The sequence below is a fragment of the Bufo gargarizans genome, chromosome 2, assembly GCF_014858855.1.
Source record: "Bufo gargarizans isolate SCDJY-AF-19 chromosome 2, ASM1485885v1, whole genome shotgun sequence".
Classification (NCBI taxonomy): Eukaryota; Metazoa; Chordata; class Amphibia; order Anura; family Bufonidae; genus Bufo; species Bufo gargarizans.
The window spans coordinates 676,900,269-676,923,904 of record NC_058081.1 but is presented as its reverse complement, the minus strand read 5'-3'; the positions used below and the strand labels follow the sequence as shown (position 1 = coordinate 676,923,904).

The following is a 23,636-nucleotide window of genomic DNA, read 5'->3' as shown; positions in this document are numbered from 1 at the left end:
AAATCCTAAAGTACTGCTTAAACTGCTAAAAGTCGTGCGCAGAGTGGTACAGGAGAACTGCAGTATAAAGGAAGGCAATACCCTTAGAAGAGTAGTCATGAAAAACAATCATCAAAAATGTGCAAAACAAAAAAACTGTCATGTTAGAATTTAAAAACTAACTAAAACCCAATCACAGCAGGTCTCAACTAGCACACGCAAGTAAATGTCCAAAAACCAAGTAACATATAAAACCAGATTCAAAGCATAGATGGCAAGGCGGATTACTGTATACTGTACATAAAAGATATTGAGGTTACACCATACCAGACAATATAACCTCTGAGCCATGCTGTACAATAAACAGTATAACCCCTACACAGTGTAGAGGTATACTGTATATTGTGTGGCACAGTGTAGCGGTATACTGTATATTGTGTGGCACAGTGTAGAGGTATACTGTATATTGTGTGGCACAGTATAGAGGTATACTGTATATTGTGTGGCACAGTGTAGGCTATATGTGTATAACATAAACATACTCCACATGAAAACTTACAATTACTTGCCTTGGCCCTTGGGGATCTCGGACACCACTTCAACACTTTGGCCGGAGGCTCGGTGGAGCTGATGTTGTGTTTTATCCTAATGAGAAAGATTTTATAATCAGGATTTGGAGAAAGGGCAGTGGGGTCGCAGAGCAGGGAGAGGCTGGTGCTGCTACTGGGGGGTCATACCATGGGGGAGTAATAAAGCCCTCCATAATGTCCCCCCAGTAGAAATAATTCTCCTTATAATGTGCAAAACATACCCCCTTGTAATGCCCCCAGTTGAGCTAATGTTCCCATAATGTGCCAATATAAAATACCCCTTCTCAGTGCCCCCGTAGATGACCCCATAGTGCTCCTCTCCCCCCTTCCCCAAAGTACCCACCATAATGTTGTGTCCCAGTATAAAATGCCCCTATACAGAGCCCCCATATAAAATACCCCTTATTTTTAGCCTCAGTAGATGCCCCTATGGTGCCACCCAATAATGTGCCAGTAATAAGTGCTCCAATAGATGCCCCCCAATCATGTGCCAGTAAGATGTGCCCCCATAGATGCCCCCTAATCATGTGCCAGTAAGATGTGCCCCCATAGATGCCCCCCAATCATGTGCCAGTAATAAGAGCCCCCCACCATCATGTGCCAGTAGCCAGAGTGCCTCTCCTATCATGTGCCAGTAGCCCTCTTATGTGCCAGTCACCCCCCCTATAATGTGCCAGTAGCCCCCCTATCAAGTCCCAGTAGCCCCCCCTTATGTGCCAGTAGCCTCCTATCATGTGCCAGTAGCCCCCCTTATGTGCCAGTAGTCCCCCGTATGTGCCAGTAGCCTCTTATCATGTGCCAGTAGCCCCTTCTGTGCAAGTAGCCCCCCTTCTGTGCCAGTAGCCTCCGATCATGTGCCAGTAGCCCCCCAATGTGCCAGTATCAAGTGCCTCCCTCCTTTCCACCCACCCCCCTATGTGCCAGTATCATAGTGCCATCTCCCCCCAATGTGCCAGTATCAAGTGCCTCTTTCCTTCCCACTCACCCCCGCATGTGCCAGTATCATAGTGCCACCCCCCATGGGCCAGTATCAAGTGCCTCTCTCCTTCTCCCCATGTGCCAGTATCAGGTGCCAACCCCCCTGCCCCCATATGCCACTATCAAGTGCCTCCCGCTCCCCCCATGTGGCAGTAACAGTCGGGTATAAAAAAAAAGAAAAACACTTATACTTACCTCCATGTCAGCGATGCAGGCCTCTTCTGGCCTGTGTCCCACGCTGTATGTCCATATATGGAGTCAGTGCTTGTGTATTTCATAAAAGTTTCTGCTGGGACTCGAACCTAGACCACAACCTTCTGTATCAGAGGCAAGGCACTTAACCACACAGCTATAAGAGCTGCATAGCCACTGACAACAAAAAAATTAGACTTCTACTGTAGACTCGTTTATAGCTTTGATAGGTAGTGTACATCCATACACATGACAGCTGCCCCACTGCACTCAGCACTGCTATATCTCTATATATTATAGCTTCCCCAGCACACCTGCTCTGCTACATCTATACACATGACAGCTGGCCCAGCACACCCAGCTCTGCTACATGTATACACATGACAGCTTCCCCAGCACACTCAGCTCTGCTATATCTCTATATATCTATCTACTGTATAGTAATACTTAGAGATATATAGAGACATAGCAGAGCTGAGTGTGCAGTATTATAGTGCCATAACACACTCAGCTCTACTATATCTCTATATATGACAGCTGCCCCAGCACACCCAGCCTGCTACATCTATATACATGACAGCTGCCCCTGCACACTCAGCTCTGCTATATCTCTATATATCTATCTACTGTATAGTAATACTTAGAGATATAGAGAGCAGAGCTGAGTGTGCAGGGGCAGCTGTCGTGTGTATTAGATGTAGCAAAGCTGGGTGTGCTGGGGCAGCTATCATATATACAGATATAGCAGAGCTGAGTGTGTGCTGGGGCAGCTGTCATATAGAGATATAGCAGTGCTGGGTGTGTTGGGGAAGCTGTCATGTGTATAGATGTACACTAGCTATAACAGCTATAACAGTCTACAGTAGAAGTCTTATATTTTATTTTTCAGTCAGTGGCTATGCAGCTCTTATAGCTGTGTGGGTACGTGCTTTGCCTCTGATACAGAAGGTTGTGGGTTAAAATCCCAGCAGACACATCTCTCCCTCTCATTAGAACCATGCAAGTTGTGACACAGGCAGGGTGTTTATAAAGTAGGAAGGGCGCTGCTGGGAGGTGAGAGAAGGCCGCCACTGTCCTGCATGTTGTTACAGTGTGTGGTATTTGTGGCAGTCGCTACAGCGGCCAAGGAGCCTCCTCGCTGTTGGTGCTGACAGCGGCCACCTGGCCCGCCCGGTCCAAGTAACGGCCCTGGCTAGTACTTTGCATGCCTGGTCATGCAGGTTGTGCTCAGGTTTAGAACATTTATGCCTCGCTTCAGGCTCTGACTGCACAGAGTGCAAACCACCCGTGTCTTGTCGTCAGCACATTGCCTAAAGAACTGCCACACCAGGGAACTCCATGGAACTGGCTTTGGTGTGCTCTGTCCCTCAGAGCGATGGGCAGTAGCAGGTGTACTGGCTAGGGATCAGCCACTGTGGTTTTGCACCCTGCTCCCTCTTGTGCTGGTGCTGCGGGACCACCTAATCTTCCTCTGAACTGCACACGTCACTCAGATTACCTTTATTCCATGTGGGATCTAGGACCTCATCATTCTCCACATCATCTTCCACCCACTCCTCACCCCTGCCCTCATTGCCGGTCTGCACACTGCAAAAAACCCAAGCAGTTGACACCTGTGTTTCGTCATCATCATCAGAGACGTGCTGCCAAGCTCTTCCAATGTACTCATCCTCAAACATAAGTGGTTGGACATTAATGCATCAGTGCACTCAATCTCTTCCACTTCTGGGACAGGAGGATGGCCCACTGAACCCCCGCCAGTAGAGTCATCAAAAAGCATAAGTGACTGCTTTATGACTTAGGGCTCAGACTGCTTGCTTTCCAAGTGGTACCTTGGAACTGAACCCGAGTTCGGGGAAATGTTTTTTTTACAGTACAAATTCGTTTATGAAGTTACTTTGCGAAGTCTCGCGAGACTTCGGGAAGCAATAACTTCGGCTCATCGGAGCCAATTCATTCTAATACTGTACAGAGCTCCTGCTCCGAACAGTATTAGAACAAAGTTTTATGCAAATCGACTTCAGATGTTTCATCTGAAGTCGATTTGCTCATCCTTAGTCACAAGTTAACTCTAGGTACAATACTAGCTACAGTATGAGACCTAGATATCCCAACTTCAACTCTGGGTTTCAGTGGTATTGGATGACCAATGTTAGTTGTTTATGGACTTCACCATGAAAAATCACAGTGTTTATACCAAAACCAACCAGAAACATTTTCATGTTATCAACAAAGCACATTATATGTGTCAAGTCAGAGATTGTTACATCTGCAGTGTTAAAGGCAATGTGTCATCAGAAAGCGACCTGCCGTTTAAATCACTTTTTTATGATTAACATATTTTTTAATAATTTTTGATGATTTTTTTTAAAATTTTCCATGTATTCCATATATTTACAAAAAAAGATAAAATCCTGCAGTTTTTGCACTGGCCACTATGTATAATAATTGGCACCATTCCGTGGTTTACACAGATCACTTTACTGCTCATTCTAATCCTGCCTGTAATGATATCACCTCTGTGTACTAATAAGACAGGATCCACCATTCACATTAGGTGATTGTCAAAGCTTGTCTATTCTTTCCTTGTACAATGACCTCTGCACAAAAAATTGTGCAAGACGGGAAAATAATCCTGGTCACGAGTTGAGACAAAATAAGCCTGTTTGTGCCCCTAATTCAGGTTCCAAAAACTTAGATTTACAACTCGAAATAGGTACAACAGGCACAAATGCTTCCAAAAAGGTGCAAATCAGTTGGTAGATGAGACTTAAAAAATAAGACAGAAACAGGCTTTTTACTCATGAAAATGGCCGATGTGCCCCAATGTTTCCCTGGTCTGCTGTTTAGATCTGTGGGCGGTGTGCCTGGGAAATCTCTCCCTTCTGTCTCCAGGAAAGCTGGGTGCTTGCCATCCTGACCAGAGTGTTTGTACTTCTGCCCTGACCCGTGTGGTCAGCCTGATTGTTCATTAATGTCACATTCGTCTGTGATGTATGATATGTTTTCGTTGTGTCCTTGGTAATGTCCTGGTCTGCCTGGGAATGCCATACTGTCTCTGATCTGCATGGGTTACGGTTTATGCTTTGTTTCTGATTCGGTGTCTTTGTGCTCATCTTGTTTTCCTGTTTCATGTCTGCTTGGTATGCTTGAGTACCGGCTGTGTGCACAGGTCCCTGCAGCTTGTACTGCAGGTGCTTGGACTTTGTCCCTTCAATTAGTCAGCATAGGGACTGTTGACCAGTTGGGTGCTATCATTTAGGACAGATCGTCCAAGTAGATAAGGAGAGTGGATGGGTGGAGATTGGGTTTGCACTGTTCGCTACCTGTATGTTTGATACTGATTTTGTAACCATATTTGAATAAACCAGTCATTTGCCATCATTTGGGCAATCAATATCAGATCTATTGCATAACAATGGCTATCTTTCTTAGGGAGTGGGACCAGACTTGACTCCACTCACCAGATTATATGTTTTTGGTGTTAGTTTTATTCTATGCTGTTGATAGTGGGTTAGCACAGCTCACACATGTTCCACATGTTCACTGACTTCTGACTTCTATGCTAGCTTAGAATTCTGTAGAGGCTGAGCCCTAAAGGAATCTAGATCTATTGAAATAATCCCCTTGGTGTTATTAATGGTGTTAGATGCCTACTGGATTCTTTGATAAACATTTGGGGGTATGCTATACGCTGCTATATTCTGGTTAGTGGGATTCATTGCTGGAATGGTTTTTCAAGTAAAGTTGTCACAAGGTATAGTCTGAACAGTCAGACCTGAAAACTTTCTCCAGTAATTGTGTCACTTGGCACAAAGACCATTTTCTGGTTCTTTTGATGATATGACATTAAGACTATATTAGCCTGGCAGATGAGCCTTCCGATTGTTGGGAACCTGCATGCAGCAATCTCTTCCACAGTATGGGGAGGAACAATCGCTAATGCAATTGCTTGTCCCCATGCAGAATCGTTATTTGGTGGCATCAGAGCGTGGTTATACAGTGTCATCTCCTGGTGAATGATGATTTTTTTAGCAGTTATAAAAGTTGTAATTGCCCGATGAACAAGCATTGGCTCGTTCATCAGGTAATTAGCGTCACTTTTACCCAGGCAGATCACCGATAACGAGCGTTCCTACGAACGCTTGTTAGTAATGATCTGGGCGACCCTCGGCCAGTGTAATACTGGCCTAACACCACACAGTTACTCCCATTATAGTATCTGCTGGGATCATGGTATACCATACTTCAGCTCATATCTCTTTACTAAATGTCTGTTTGGCTCACTTAAAAAAATATGATCACCATCTCTGCTTTTATTCTTGGCAATGAAAATGGTACAGCTAGTGTACTCACTTAAAAGGGTTGTGCAATGCAAAGGTATTGATGACCTATCCTTAGGATTTCAGGGAGGGGACACTCATCCTCTCCTCACTGACAAGCTCTTACTACTGGAACATTCAGACCCTCACATTGTACAGGACACTAGGAGGATATCAATAAGAGCCTCTCACAATCTATAGGACAATGATGGGAACTTAGCGAGGGGACACATAGCCTCTCACACTGTACAGGACACTGAGAGGAGCTCACTGAAGCATACCTCCCAACTTTTGAAAAACCCAAGGAGGGACAATGGCACTTCTGTTACAATAAGCCACACCTCTAACCAGGGCCGGCTCCAGATTCATGTGGGCCCTTGGGCGATAAATCCCAGTGGGCCCCCATGAGGCATTTTTTTACATTGACATGTCCCCCTGTGGCTCCCACACGGTATAATGACCCCCAGTGGCCCCTATACAGTATAATGACTACTAGTGGCCCTTCACACAGTATAATGACCCCCACTGGCCCCTATACAGAATAATGACTACTAGTGGCCCTTCACACAGTATAATGACTACTAGTGGCCCTTCACACAGTATGATGAACCCCCAATCGCCCCCCCACTGTATAATGACCACCTGTGGCTCTGCATTCAGAATAATAACCCCCAGTTGCCTCCATTCAGAATAATGACCCCCAGTAGCCCCCACACTGGGGGAATACTGTATGGAGGGGGCTCTGGGGGTCATAATACTGAATGAAGGGTCATTGGTGATCATTATACTAAATGGGGGACACTGGGGGTAATTATACTATGTAAAGGGCCCTCACAGTATAATGACCCCACAGTGACCCTCCATTCTGAATAATGACCCCCAGTCGCCCCCACACTGGGGGTTATACTGTATGGAGGAGGCACGAGGGGTTATTATATTTAATGGTGGTTCTGGTGGTCATTATGCTAAATGGAGGGTCAATGGGGATCATTATACTAAATGGGGGGCACTGGGAGTCATTATACTGTGTAAGGGGCCCTCACAGTGTGATGAATGACCCCCCAGTGGCCCCCTCACATACCTATCATTGCAGGGGAGCTGGTGGTCCTGTCATTCACTAACCGTAGCTCCCTGCGCTCCTTCTCTCCGGCGGCCCGCTGCAGCAGTGAGCCAGGCCTGGAGGAGAGAAGGAGATGTGCAGTGATGTAGCTAGAACTGACTGGGCCCCACAGCAAATTTTAGTACGCCCCCCTCCCCCCAATGTGTGTTCACATCACGTTTTTCCTATCGGTTTGATGTATACAAATGTGCAGCACTCCACGTTTTTGTATCCTGCAGAGTCAAGTAAAAAATGCATACGTTAACGTATATGTTTTTTTACCATGGAACTGTATAGTGAACGGACGCCACTGTACGGCATCAGTCTGGGGCATCTCTTAACGCATACATTTTTGGTATACATTAAATGGATGGCACAAATGGGATGTGAACCCAGCCCTAGTGTCAGAATAAGCACCAGTACACAGCGGAGCAGCGTGGCGGAGAGGGGAGGCCGCCATGTACTGACTGTTGCCCCTACCTGCTCCTGGTGGTCAGGAATGAGGACTGTGCTTCCCAAGGATCATTTTCTACTGGGAAGTACAGGGCACAGTATAATACACTAGAATCTATATAATATAAAGATATAAGCCCCACCCCCAAATAATAATACAATTAGGGGGTCATTTATTAAATAGAAATACGTCTATATTAGGCGTATGTATGACACAGATTGTGGCACAAAGGTCCTTAACACCGCAATCTGTATATTTTCCCGCTCATGCCAGGTCTAAAAAAAGTGGTGTGGGCATGGAAGGGGATACAGTTATGGACATGCAGTTATTGGATACCACCGCCATATAGTGATAACACCTCCATACAATGATAAAACCACCATATAGTGACCAGATAAAAGGGTATAAGAGGGCACAGTACAGGTAATGACTAGGGGCACTGCACAGGGTGTGGTAAGAGGGCACAATGCAGGGTATAAAGGGGCACAGTACGGGGTGGGGGGCACAGTCACATGACCCTGTGACGTTAGAAGGTCCTTATGGTGAATGCTGTTCAGATGCCACCATAATGAGAGGCAGAGGAGTGAGACAGGGGCCCTGGATGGACAGGAGGGGTAGACACAGCAAGTAGGTTGAAGGGGCTTCTGAGTCTCTGCAGCTCAGAGGGCCCACCAGAGGGGTACTGCGTAAGTGAAATGACAGCAGTGAGAGCTCCCATCTGTATTGATGGAAGTGCTCATAGCAGCTCAGTGGGCCCCCCCAGGAGCATTGGGCCCCGGCACTTGCCTGGGGATGCTGGGTTATGACGCCGGCCCTGCCTCTAACTCCACCAAGTGAGCATCTGCATACTCCTAATCCCTCCTAGCCCAATAGTGCCCCATTCAGAAGTAATGCTCCCTTCGTGCTCCCACACAGTAGTTATGGCGCATTAGTGTCCACACACGGTTATGACCCTCAGTGCCCCCACACAGTAGTGGTGCTTATTCTCCCGTAGTGCCCCCATACAGTAAATAAAGGGCTATTTCCATCTCAATATTAGGGGCATATCACTAGGATATGATCCCAATGTCTGATTTGAAATTATAAATACTGCGGCTTTAAATACTGCTGCTACTACAGAGAGCATTATAAATACAGGGGACATTATAGGGGTCCTGATTACTAAAGAGGGCTCTATAAGAGAGTCGGCCTTATTTCTACAGAGGGCACTATAGGGGGCCTGGTTACTACTGAGAAGGGTATAGGGAGCTATATTACCAGGGTGGGCACAATATGGTACCTTATTTCTACTGTAGGCTCTGTGGGAACATTATTAATACTGGAGGGCTCTTCTACGAGGAGGAGTGCGCGTTCACAGAATCAGAAGGTAAACTAGTTGATCTACAGCCTGCCAGCGGCAATCATTTGCTGACAGGCTGTAGATGCGATTTTTTTAACCCTTGAAAGATATATCAGACACTGTTTTGTTAACAGCGTCTGATATACCTGCTACCTGGTCCTCTGGTGGTCCCTTTTGCTTGGATCAACCACCAGAGGACACAGGCAGCTCTGTAATAAGTAGCACCAAGCACCACACTACACTACACCCCCCTGTCACTTATTAACCCCTTATTAACCCCTGATCACCCCGCTGTCATTGCTCGCTGTCAATACAAATTCTAACAGTCTATTCAGCTGTGTATCCACCTGACTTCTCCACAACACAACTGATGGTCCCAACCCCATTTATAAGGCAAGAAATCACACTTATTAAACCTAACAGGGCACACCTGTGAAGTGAAAACCATTTCAGGTGACTACCTCTTGAAGGTCATCAAGAGAATGCCAAGAGTGTGCAAAGCAGTAATCAAAGCAAAAGGTGGCTACTTTGAAGAACCTAGAATATGACATATTTTCAGTTGTTTCACACTTTTTTGTTATGTATATAATTCCACATGTGTTAATTCATAGTTTTGATGCCTTCAGTGTGAATCTACAATTTTCATAGTCATGAAAATAATGAAAACTCTTTGAATGAGAAGGTGTGTCCAAACTTTTGGTCTGTACTGTATACCCATACTGTGTGTGAGAAATATCTTTGTAAATGACAACTTTAACCTCTTCAGGACACATGACGTACCGGTACGTCATGATGCCCTGGTACTTAAGGACACATGACGTACCGGTACGTCATGTGTTGTTCCGATCACTGCCGCCCAGCTGGCAGTGATCGGAACAAGGTGCCTGCACAAATCATTGAGCAGGCACCTAGGCTAAATGCGCGGTGGGGTCCCGTGACCCCCCCATGTCGGCGATCGCAACAAACCGCAGGTCAATTCAGACCTGCGGTTTGATGCGCTTTTTGCCGTTTCTGATCCCCGCGGTCCCTGACCGCGGGGATCAGAAACTTTACAATGCCCAGAATATATATGTTCTTCCTCCCCCTGCACCCCTGAATGATATTTAGTGGGCGGGTGGTGCAGGGGGAGGGTTGCGGGCGGTGCGGGCGGTGCGGGAGGTGCGGGAGGCGGGCGGTGCGGCAGGCGGGATCGCGATCCCCCGCCCGCCTCCCATTGCGTAATCGTTGGTGTACAGTGGGTATACCAGGGTGCCAGCACATTGCTGGCACCCTGGTATAAACGGCTGACATCGTTGATGCGATGTCAGCCGTTTAACCCTTTCCATACAGCGGTCCGTACGGACCGCTGTATGAAAAAGGTTAACAGCGCAGGGAGCTCCCTCCCTCTCCGATCGGGGGGCTGCTGTGCCTTTGCAGCCCCCCGATGGGAGAGGGAGAGAGCCCCCAGACAGCCCCCCGACACCCCAGTCCTCACCCTTCCCCGTCTGCGAAGTTGTGGCAGACGGGGAAGGTTCCCATGGCAACAGGACGCCTGCTCAGGCGTCCTGCTGTCCATGGTGCTGAACAGATCTGTGCTGAAAGCACAGATCTGTTCAGTGTAAGTAAAATACAGTGCAGTACCCTATATAGAGTACAGTACTGTATTATGCAGACATCAGACCCACTGGATCTTCAAGAACCAAGTGGGTCTGGGTAAAAAAAAAAGTTAAAAATGTGAAAAAAAAGGTAAAAATTAAAAAACACATTTATCACTGATTAAAAATGAAAAAAATTAAATTCCCTACACATGTTTGGTATCGCCGCGTCCGTAACGACCTGATCTATAAAACGGTCATGTTACTTTACCCGAACGGTGAACGCCATAAAAATAAAAAATTAAAAACTATAATGAAATAGAAATTTTGCCCACCTTACTTCCCAAAAAAAGGTAATAAAAGTGATCAAAAAAGGCGCATGTACGCCAAAATTGTAACAATCAAACCGTCATCTCATCCCGCAAAAAATGAGACCCTACTTAAGATAATCGCCCAAAAACTGAAAAAACTATGGCTCTTAGACTATGAAAACACTAAAACATCATTTTTTTTGTTTCAAAAATGAAATCATTGTGTAAAACTTACATAAATTAAAAAAAGTATACATATTAGGTATTGCCGCGTCCGTATGGACCGGCTCTATAAAAATATCACATGACCTAACCCCTCAGGTGACCACCGTAAAAAAATAAAAATAAAAACGGTGTAAAAAAAGCAATTTTTTGTCATCTTACATTACAAAAAGTGCAATAGCAAGCGATCAAAAAATCATATGCACCCCAAAATAGTGCCAATCAAACCGTCATCTCATCCCGCAAAAAATGAGACCCTACTCAAGATAATCGCCCAAAAACTGAAACAACTATGGCTCTTAGACTATGGAGACACTAAAACTTTTTTTGTTTTAAAAATGAAATCATTGTGTAAAACGTACATAAATAAAAAAAATTGTATACATATTATGTATCGCCGCGTCCGTGACAACCTGCTCTATAAAATTACCACATTACCTAACCACAAAATTACCACATTACCTAACCACAAAATTACCACATTACCTAACCTGTCAGATGAATGTTGTAATTAACAAAAAAAAAACTGAGCCAAAAAGGTATTTCTTGTTACCTTGCCGCACAAAAAGTGTAATATAGAGCAACCAAAAATCATATGTACCCTAAACTAGTACCAACAAAACTGCCACCCTATCCCGTAGTTTCTAAAATGGGGTCACTTTTTTGGAGTTTCTACTCTAGGGGCGCATCAGGGGGCTTCAAATGGGACATGGTGTCAAAAAAAACAGTCCAGCAAAATCCAGCCTTCCAAAAACCGTATGGCATTCCTTTCCTTCTGCGCCCTGCCGTGTGCCCGTACAGCAGTTTACGACCACATATGGGGTGTTTCTGTAAACTACAGAATTAGGGCCATGAATAATGAGTTTTGTTTGGCTGTTAACCCTTTCTTTGTAACTGGAAAAAAAATATTAAAATGGAAAATCTGCCAAAAAAGTGAAATTTGGAAATTGTATCTCTATTTTCCATTAAATCTTGTGCAACACCTAAAGGGTTAAAAATGTATGTAAAATCAGTTTTGAATACCTTGAGGGGTGTAGTTTCTTAGATGGGGTCACTTTTATGGAGTTTCTACTCTAGGGGTGCATCAGGGGGGCTTCAAATGGGACATGGTGTCAAAAAAACCAGTCCAGCAAAATCTGGCTTCCAAAAACCAAACGGCGCACCTTTCACTCTACGCCCCGCTGTGTGGCCGTACAGTAGTTTACAGCCACATATGGGGTGTTTCTGTAAACGGCAGAGTCAGGGCAATAAAGATACAGTCTTGTTTGGCTGTTAACCCTTGCTTTGTTAGTGGAAAAAATGGGTTAAAATGGAAAATAAGGCAAAAAAATGAAATTTTCAAATTTCATCCCCATTTGCCAATAACTCTTGTGCAACACCTAAAGGGTTAACGACGTATGTAAAATCAGTTTTGAATACCTTGAGGGGTGTAGTTTCTTAGATGGGGTCACTTTTAGGGAGTTTCTACTCTAGGGGTGCATCAGGGGGCTTCAAATGGGACATGGTGTAAATAAACCAGTCCATAAAAATCAGCCTTCCAAAAACCAAACGGCGCATCTTTCACTCTACGCCCTGCTGTGTGGCCGTACAGTAGTTTACGGCCACATATTGGGTGTTTCTGTAAACGGAAGAGTCAGGGCAATAAAGATACAGTCTTGTTTGGCTGTTAACCCTTGCTTTGTTAGTGGAAAAAATGGGTTAAAATGGAAAATTAGACAAAAAAATGAAATTCTCAAATTTCATCCCCATTTGCCAATAACTCTTGTGCAACACCTAAAGGGTTAACGACGTATGTAAAATCAGTTTTGAATACCTTGAGGGGTGTAGTTTCTTAGATGGGGTCATTTTTGGGAGGTTTCTATTATCTAAGCCTCACAATATGACTTCAAACCTGAACTGGTCCATAAAAAGTGGGATTTTGAAGATTTCTGAAAATTTTCAAAATTTGCTTCTAAACTTCTAAGCCTTGTAACATCCCCAAAAAATAAAATATCATTCCCAAAATGCTACAAACATGAAGTAGACATATGGGGAATGTAAAATCATCACAATTTTTGGGGGTATTACTATGTATTACAGAAGTAGAGAAACTGAAACTTTGAAATTTGCAAATTTTTGAAATTTTTTGGTAAATTAGGTATTATTTTGTTCAAAAAAAAATAATTTTTTTGACTTCATTTTACCAGTGTCATGAAGTACAATATGTGACGAAAAAACAATCTCAGAACGGCCTGGATAAGTCAAAGCGTTTTAAAGTTATCAGCACTTAAAGTGACACTGGTCAGATTTGCAAAAAATGGCCTGGTCCTAAGGTGTAAAAAGGCTGTGTCCCTAAGGGGTTAAAAAAAAAAAATTATACAAAGTTGTCCATTTACAGAGATATTTCTCTCACCCAGCATGGGTATATGTAAAAATACACCACAAAACACATTGCCCTACTTCTTCTGAGTACGGCGATACCACATGTGTGACACTTTTTTTGCAGCCTAGGTGCGTAAAGGGGCCAAAAGTCCAATGAGTACCTTTAGGCTTTACAGGGTTTCTCACAATTTAGCCCCGCCCAAAATGCCAGAACAGTAAACACACCCCACAAATGACCCCATTTTGGAAAGTAGACACCCCAGGGTATTCGCTGAGGGGCATATTGAGTCCATGAAATATTTAACTTTTTGTCACAAGTTAGCGGAAAGGGAGACTTTGTGAGAAAAAAAATTAAAAATCAATTTCTGCTAACTTGTGCCAAAAAAAAAAACTTCTATGAACTCGCCATGCCCCAATACCTTGGGGATCTCTGTAAAATGACAACTTTCTATAAAAAAAATGGGGAAAGTTGTCTTTTACAGAGAGATTTCTCTTACCCAGCATGGGCATATGTTAAAATACACCCCAAATAACATTGCCCTACTTCGTCTGAGTATGGCGATACCACATGTGTGACACTTTTTTGCAGCCTAGGTGCGCAAAGGGGCCCAAATTCCAAAGAGCACCTTTAGGATTTCACAGGGCATTTTTTGCGCATTTGGATTCCAAACTACTTCTCACGCTTTAGGTCCCCTAAAATGGGCAAGGCAGTATAAATACCCCAAAAGTTACCCCATTTTGGAAAGAAGACACACCAAGGTATTTTGTGAGGGGCATGGCGAATTCATGTAAAATTTTATTTTTGGTCACAAGTTAGTGGAATATGAGACTTTGTAAGAAAAGAAAAAAAAATTAAAAATAATCAATTTCCGCTAACTTGTGACAAAAAATAAAAACTTCCATGAACTCACTATGCCCATCAGAGAATACCTTAGGGTGTCTACTTTCCGAAATGGGGTCATTTGTGGGGTGTTTCTACTGTCTGGGCATTGTAGAACCTCAGGAAACATGACAGGTGCTCAGAAAGTCAAAGTGCGTAAATTAATTTTTTTGCACCATAGTTTGTAAACGCTATAACTTTTACCCAAACCAATAAATATACACTTATTGCATTTTTTTTTATCAAAGACATGTAGAACAATACGTTTTGAGAAAAATTTATATAGAAATGTAGTTTTAATTGAAAAATTTTACAATAGAAAGTGAAAAATGTCATTTTTTTTGCAAAAAATTCTGTCAATTTTGATTAATATCAAAAAAATAAAAAATGTCAGCAGCAATGAAATACCACCAAATGAAAGCTCTATTAGTGGGAAGAAAATGAGGTAAAATGCATTTGGGTGGTAAATTGTATGACCGAGCAATAAACCGTGAAAGTAGTGTAGTGCAGAATTGTAAAAAGTGGTCTGGTCATTAAGGGAGTTTAAGCTAGGGGAGCTGAGATGGTTAATATTGATTGGACCCTGGACAAGAATTTACTTGGACCCCCTGGATCCCGTCTTCCCACACCCTAGCATGCAATCATGCCCCCCAGTAGCCTCATAGCAGGCCCCAGTAGCCTTATAGCAGCCCCCAGTAGCCTTATAACAGCCCCCAGTAACCTAATAGCAGGCCCCAGTAGCCTTATAGCAGCCCCCATTAACCTAATAGCAGCCCCCATTAGCCTTATAGCAGCCCCTTAGAAGCCTTATAGCTTCCCCTAGTAGCCTTATAGCATCCCCCAGTAGCCTTATAGCAGCCTCCAGTAGCCTCATAGCAGCCACCATTAACCTCATAGCAGCCCCCAGTAGCCTTAAAGCAGCCCTCAGTAGCCTCAAAGCAGACCAAGTAGCCTTATAGCAGCCCCAAGTAGCCTCATAGCAGCCCCAGTAGCCTTATAACAGCCCCCAGTAGCCTCATAACAGCCCCCAGTATCCTAATAGCAGCCCACAGTAGCCTCATAGCAGCCCCCAGTAGCCTCATAGCAGCCCCCAGTAGCCTCATAACAGCCACCAATCACCTTATAGCAGCCCCCAGTAGCCTCATAGCAGCCCCCAGTAGCCTTATAGCAGCCACTAGTAGTCTCATAGCAGCCCCCAGTAGTCTCATAGCAGCGCCGAGTAGCATCACAGAAGCCCCTAGTAGCCTCACAGCAGCCCCCATTAGCCTCATAGCATCCCCCAGTAGCCTTATAGCAGACCCCAGTAGCCTTATAGCAGCCTCCAGTGCCTATCACCAGCCCCCAGAAGTGTCCATCAGCCTCATAAATATAAAATAAAAAACACCACTTACCTCCCCTGCTTCTGGACACCGCCGCTCCTCTCCTCCAGCATGATCTGCATCCTCCTGCTGTCCGCTGTGCTGTGTAGGCTGCGCACAGCGTGACGTCACAGAAAGCCTCGCGTGGTGTGCAGCCCTGCACAGCCGACAGCCAAGGACCAGGAAGCGGTGAGCATAAAGCCTTCACCGCTTCCCGGTCCTCCAGTACTAATGAGCACTTCCATAAAGGAAGCGGCTCATTAGTATTCCTCCCATAAGACACAGGGGCCCCCCGGGAGCAACTGGGCCCGTGGCAGCTGCCTTTTTTGCCCCCCGTTAAAGACAGCCCTGTGGGGTGGGTGGTTGGAGGATTGACTAGCTGAGGTCAAATTGTTTCATTTATAAGGGTCCTACTTTGACGCACCACAGACTAGGGGGGAGGGAGGGGAGGGTTTTCTAAATGTAACGAAAGGATGAGTTGAATATATTTATATCTATATATAATTAGTCGGGTCACTAAGAATTGAGAGATTGTAAAAATTTGTACTGTAAATGTTTTGTAGTTTTCCCAATAAATTTAAAAAAAAAAAAAAAAAAAGACAGCCCTGTCTATAGCTACACCCCTGGATGCCAACATGGTTGTGCCCATGTAACACATAATGATTTACTGTGATAGAGCTGTATTTCTGAATATATGAATATATATATATATATATATATATATATATACACAGCCAGGTCCATAAATATTGGGACATGGACACAATTCTAACATTGTTGGCTCTATACACCACCACAATGGATTTCAAATGAAACGAACAAGATGTGCTTTAACTGCAGACTGTCAGCTTTAATTTGAGGGTATATACATCCAAATCAGGTGAACGGTGAAGGAATTACAACAGTTTGCATATGTGCCGCCCATTGTTGAGGGACCAAAAGTAATGGGACAGAATAATAATCATAAATCAAACTTTCACTTTTTAATACTTGGCTGCAAATCCTTTGCAGTCAATTACAGCCTGAAGTCTGGAACGCATAGACATCACCAGACGCTGGGTTTCATCCCTGGTGATGCTCTGCCAGGCCTCTACTGCAACTGTCTTCAGTTCCTGCTTGTTCTTGGGGCATTTTCCCTTCAGTTTTGTCTTCAGCAAGTGAAATGCATGCTGAATCGGATTCAGGTCAGGTGATTGACTAGGCCATTGCATAATATTCCACTTCTTTCCCTTCAAAAGCTCTTTGGTTGCTTTTGCAGTATGCTTTGGGTCATTGTCCATTTGCACTGTGAAGCGCCATCCAATGAGTTCTGAAGCATTTGGCACAAGTTTATCTTGGTCTCATCTGTCCATAGGATGTTGTTCCAGAACTGTAAAGGCTATTTTAGATGTCGTTTGGCAAACTCTAATCTGGCCTTCCTGTTTTTGAGGCTCACCAATGGTTTACATCTTATGGTGAACCCTCTATATTCACTCTGGTGAAGTCTTCTCTTGATTGTTGACTTTGACACACATACACCTACCTCCTGGAGAGTGTTCTTGATCTGGCCAACTGTTGTGAAGGGTGTTTTCTTCACCAGGGAAAGAATTCTTCGCTCATCCATCACAGTTGTTCTCTGTGGTCTTCCGGGTCTTTTGGTGTTGCTGAGCTCACCGATGCGTTCCTTCTTTTTAAGAATGTTCCAAACAGTTGTTTTGGCCACGCCTAATGTTTTTGCTATCTCTCTGATGTTTTTTTTTTTTTTTTTTTCAGTCTAATGATGGCTTGCTTCACTGATAGTGACAGCTCTTTGGATCTCATCTGGAGAGTTGACAGCAACAGATTCCAAGTACAAATAGCACACTTGAAATGAACTCTGGACCTTTTATCTGTTCATTGCAATTGGGATAATGAGGGAATAACACACACCTGGCCATGGAACAGCTGAGAGCCAAATGTCCCATTACTTTTGGTCCCTCAACATGTGGGTGGCACATATGCACACTGTTGTAATTCCTACACCGTTCACCTGATTTGGATGTAAAAAATTAAAGCTGACAGTCTGCAGTTAAAGCACTTGTTTGTTTCATTTCAAATTCATTGTGGTGTTGTATAGAGCCGAAAATGTTAAAATTGTGTTGATGTCCCAATATGTATGGACCTTACTGTATATATATATATATATATATATATATATGTAATATATATATATATATACACAGTTGCAAGAAAAAGTATGTGAACCCTTTGGAATGATATGGATTTCTGCACAAATTGGTCATAAAATGTGATCTGATCTTCATCTAAGTCACAACAATAGACAATCACAGTCTGCTTAAACTAATAACACACAAAGAAATAAATGCTACCATGTTTTTATTGAACACACCATGTAAACATTCACATTGCAGGTGGAAAAAGTATGTGAACTCCTAGACTAATGACATCTCCAAGAGCTATTTGGAGTGAGGTGTCAGCCAACTGGCATCCAATCAATGAGATGAGATTGAAGGTGTTGGTTACAGCTGCCCTGCCCTATAAAAAACACAAACCAGTTCTGGGTTTGCTTTTCACAAGAAGCATTGCCTGAGGTAAATGATGCCTCGCACAAAAGAGCTCTCAGAAGACCTGCGGTTAAGAATTGTTGACTTGCATAAAACTGGAAAGGGTTATAAAAGTATCTCCAAAAGCCTTGCTGTTCATCAGTCCACGGTAAGACAAATTGTATATAAATGGAGAAAGTTCAGCACTGGTGCTCTCTCCCTAGGAGTGGCCGTCCTGTAAAGATGACTGCAAGAGCACAGCACAGACTGCTCAATGAGGTGAAGAAGAATCCTAGAGTATAAGCTAAAGACTTACAAAAGTCTCTGGCATATGCTAACATCCCTGTTAGCGAATCTACGATACGTAAAACACTAAGCAAGAATGGATTTCATGGGAGGATACCACAGAGAAAGCCACTGCAGTCCCAAAAAGACATTGCTGCACGTTTACAGTTTGCACAAGAGCAACTGGATGTTTCACAGCAGTACTGGCAAAATATTCTGTGGACAGATGAAACCAAAGTAGAGTTGTTTGGAAGAAACACACAACACTATGTGTGGAGAAAAAGAGGCACAGCACACCAACATAAAAACATCATCCCAACTGTGAAGTATGGTCGTGGGGGCATCATGGTTTGGGGCTGATTTGCTGTGTCAGGGCCTGGACAGATTGCTATCATCAAAGGAAAAATGAATTCCCAAGTTTATCAAGACATTTTGCAGGAGAACTTAAGGCCATCTGTCCACCAGATGAAGCTCAACAGAAGATGGGTGTTGCAACAGGACAACGACCCAAAGCATAGAAGTAAATCAACAACAGAATAGCTTAAACAGAAGATAAAATGCCTTCTGGAGTGGCCAGTCAGAGTCCTGACCTCAACCCGATTGAGATGCTGTGGCGTGACCTCAAGAAAGCGATTCACACCAGACATCCCAAGAATATTGCTGAACTGAAACAGTTCTGTAAAGAGGAATGGTCAAGAATTACTCCTGACCGTTGTGCACGTCTGATCTGCAACTACAGGAAACGTTTGGTTGAAGTTATTGCTGCCAAAGGAGGTTCAACCAGTTATTAAATCCAAGGGTTCACATACTTTTTCCACCTGCACTGTGAATGGTTACATGTTGCGTTCAATAAAAACATGGTAACATTTAATTCTTTGTGTGTTATTAGTTTAAGCAGACTGTGATTGTCTATTGTTGTGACTTAGATGGAGATCAGATTACATTTTATGACTCATTTGTGCAGAAATCCATATAATTCCAAAGGGTTCACATACTTTTTCTTGGAACTGTATATATATGTATATATATATATATATATATATATATATATATACACACACACACACACACTGCAAATTCTGCTTATCACATGGGTATGTGAGACTAAATAGATAAATGTGACATACAGCATGTTCCAGCTCATATACAATGTCAACATCTAAGAAGCAATGACTCTGCTCCACACAATGACGAGATCCTCTCAATCCTCAGATAATACCCATGAATTGCTTATTGTATTTAAATCTATGTTTTATATAGTTTTTTCATTAAAGACTGTAGATGCAGTAAGAAAACATATCAGCCTCTCTATTTTCTCATAATTGTGAGTCTGTGAGAGTCGTTCTTATAAGATCATTCAGAGAACCATACTGATGTTGTAAGAGGTAGACTAACATGTGTGGCCTCATCCCTTCATGTATCTATGGTGTTTAATGAGCGATATATTTATATAAAGCAGAGTGTGTTTTGTACATGTTCCAGCTCATCTCACAAGGTACCAACAACACTGAGTTTGAGGCACACTGCTGATGTTGGTTGTACCTCGTCTGCTACCTAGAGAAATAAAGGGAGATGTTGGAACATTTCTTGCTGCTTTCATTATCTTGGGAACATGGAAGGAATCGTGCAGGTCATTTAGTTGGTTTCCAAGCCTCAGCATGTACTCAAGTGGAAATGTACGTTGCCCTAAAGGCATTGCCCAGGATTTTGATATTGCTGGCCTATCCTCAGGATAGGCCACCTACTGTATGTCATATCAGCGGGAGTCTGACACCCCACCCCTCCGCTGGTAGGTGTAGTGCTGCCATCACTGAAGTGAATGGGAGCAGTGCTGCAGGTACCAGCTCCACTGCACACTAGACAGAGCTTTGAGGTTCTGACACTGGAAGTGATTAGCAGATTGACAGGCATGAGAGATATTGGCCCCAGGACTTCAGTTCTTGTTGGTTACTGTAATTTGCTGGATAAGCAGCTCATTAAAGGTAAGCAGGAATCACCAAGTAGTCAATCTGGGTCAAAACAGGTATAGGGATGAGCAAGCAAGGAAAGCAGCAAGGTACAGGTGATTATTCACTATAGCTGTAAACTAATGAAATAGCATAAAACGTGTTAAAGAGGGCACTCTCTAGTGCAGGGGTGCACAACCTTTTTTGGTCTGGGGGCCGCATTGTCACATCGTTCTATTTCAAGGGGCCGCAAATAAAAAAATGTTGATCGGCACTCATCTGCCTATTACACAAGCCAGTGCAAAGTGACTGGGGAGGAGTGATCGCTGCCACAGTCGTGCTGCAGATAATCGGACATCTTTCATCCTGATAAATAATGCAAATCAGCCGACAAATGAGCAATTCCTTGATAATCGACTGATCAGCTGGACGATTATACTGGCCAGATATAAAAGATATGAGTGCTCCTATTAACACTTGTTCCCAGTAATTGTCCCAAATATCGTGCTGCAGCATAGCCCCTGAAACCGAGGAGTTATACTTACTTGCTCCCCGCCTCTCTGGTTCTTCGAATTGCCTCCGCTGTTTACACCTGGCAGTGCATGGACATGGTCATACACCACTCCAGACAATGACTGGCTTAGGCGGTGATGTGGCCACAAGCAGCGTGTCACTGCTGAAGCCAGTCATTGAATGGAGCCGTGCAAGTGACCATGGCCATGCACTGACAGGTGTAAACAGAGCAGGAACCGGAAGATGGAGGCAGCGGGGGCAGTGCAGAGGACCAGAGCGGAGTGGAGCAGGTAATTATGAATTTTCGATTTCAGAGGCCATGCTGCAGGAACTTGTTAAAAAATCATTTTTTACCAGAAAAGTGGCGACATTTCCTTCCATCCTGCCTCCTATTTCTAAATCAGCGTTTTCCTTCACTGCAGAGGATGGAGCTCACTGGTTACTACCATTTCCTGCCAATCCAGTTATAGGTGCCCTGCAGTAACCAGTAAGCATATTACCTTGCTAGTGGGGAAGGCGCCTATTGGTTAACGCTTGAATGACCAGGCCCGAAAAGGCCTTAAGGACCAAACACTTTTTTGTGATTTAGCGCGTGGTGGTTCAAATGGTTGTAACTATCTTATTTGTTGGACTACCAAAATAATTTTTGCAACAATTTTTATTTGGGGGAAACTGTACAAAACGTTTTTAAAAAGTATATATTTTTCAAACTATAGCTCCTTATTCTTTCAATATGCAAACTGACACCAAAATATATTATTATAATTAGTTCTCTATTTTGTGTCGGCTGTTTTGCTATATAATATGAAAAGTTTCACGTGAATGGGGCGGTAATGGTGACGGTTTTGATTGGTGTGGGTGTTTTTTCTTTTATGTATCTTTTTTTTTTTTTTTACTTAATATATTTCTGCTACATAATATGTCCCCCAAGAGGTCATAAAAAGACTTTGGGGCACACTGTCACTTTTTTAAATTTTGCACTTTTTCATAAAAAGACTGTGGTGGGACAGTGAACACTCTCTTTTATTAAGCACTTTTTCCTTTTTATTACATTTTTTTATTTATTTATTTTTCAAATTTTTTTGAATCATTTTTTAACTTTTTTTTTTATATATATTTTTACCACATAATTTGTCCCCAAGAGGTCACTGAAAGACCTTTGGGAGACAATAAGTGACTTTTTTTTTGTACTATTACCACTGTAGCTGGAGCATCCAAAGAAGTCCCAGTTACAGGGAAACCAGCCTGCTGCGGAGGCTTTGTACCAGGGCAGCGCTCCTCTGTTCCCGAGACACCCAGAGATCACGTGATCGCTGGGTCCACACTGCAGAGCGCTCAGAGGAGAAGGCAGAAGCGCTAATAAAGCGCTTCGGTCTTCTCCTCAGCTTCCCCGCTCTCACTAATAGCCGGGGACCCTTTCTGCTCCTGCTACAGTAGAGGAGCAAAACCTGTGATCCCTCTGCTGTGCGGCGCTCTGTGCAGAAACACAGCTGATTGCAGGATCAGCTGTGTTTCTGCCCAGCAGGGCGGGGGCCGCAAACCATGGCTCTGGGGGCCGCATGCGGCCCGCGGGCCGCAGGTTGTGCACCCCTGCTCTAGTGTGATTGTCCTGGCAAGGAGAAGAATGGTGGTGTCTGCCTCAAATCCATCTTTTGCAGCCACCATTCTTCTCCTTGCCAGTAGAATCACACTAGAGAGTGTCCTCTTTAACACGTTTTATGCTATTTCATTAGATTACAGCTATAGTGATTAATCACCTGTAGGTTTATTACTGCCAGCATCGAGCTGTAGGTTTATTACTGGAGTTTTGGTTGATACAGGTCCAAATCTCACACATCTAGCATTGTGCTGATCTGTTCTTATCAAGGTCATAGGCTCCATTTATAGGCTCCGCTGACTGACTTGAGGGACAAGAACCACCTTTTCCAGTGATTGGGGTTCCTAGTGGTCAGACTCCCTACCGTGAGAAGAGAAATGCTTTGGCCTGGAACACCTCTGTACATTTAGAAAAGAACAAGCAAAACACATTTTTACTCGACAAACTGAAAAATGGCTGCAGTAAATGATAAATCTCATAACTGAAGCTTTTCAATGAATAGAAATGGCTGAATTAGTTACCTGTGGTGAAAGTTTCATGTAGATTTCGTGTTGCAAATTCGATCCATTCTCCAAAAAGGATTCCTTTTCCGGGAGCATAGGATGTCTGTAAGTAATCCCTGGCGTTAAAGTTATCAATGTAGGCTTGCTGAGATGTATGGGGGGCAGCCATGATGTTCTCTCCTCAGGATTGTCCTCAGATTCTCTGTTAGATGTTTCAGAATTAGACCTGATTGTAAAAAAAAAAAAATAATGGAAATCAGACATTGAATAGTAGATGACAACCTCTTTCTAACAAAGCTAGAACCAGCCCTGTACCTCACATGGATCCAGAGATCTCCCCATTCATTGTTCTGTTAGATTTATATCAACCTGACAGCACAAGGGGAGTATCTTTTCTGCTGCAGCTCAGGGGGCGTGTCCCTGTTCTACCTATCACAGCTCAGGAGGCGTGTCTCAGCTCTCCCTATCACAGCTCAAGGAGAGTGTCTTTTCTGCTGCACTAAAAAAGAAATAAGAAAAAAAACAAACAGCAGGTGGCGCTGAACAGATATATTTTATTGAATAGCTCAGTGATTATACAAATTATTTAATTACCTGCAATTACAAAAGTA

At 43.6% G+C, this 23,636-nt stretch overlaps 1 protein-coding gene across 1 annotated transcript in view; it reads right to left on the bottom strand.

The window, feature by feature from the left end:
* Positions 1-23,422, bottom strand: part of LOC122928946 (nicotinamide N-methyltransferase-like) — a 33,902-nt gene extending 10,480 nt beyond the window's left edge. Inside the window, exons 1-2 of the mRNA XM_044282292.1 lie at positions 23,341-23,422; positions 23,044-23,251 (exon numbers count right to left, since the gene is read on the bottom strand). Coding sequence (XP_044138227.1) covers positions 23,044-23,194 — 151 coding nt within the window. The 5' untranslated portion in view covers positions 23,195-23,251; positions 23,341-23,422. The remainder of the gene's footprint in view (positions 1-23,043; positions 23,252-23,340) is intronic.
* Between the last annotated feature and the right edge of the window lie 214 nt (positions 23,423-23,636).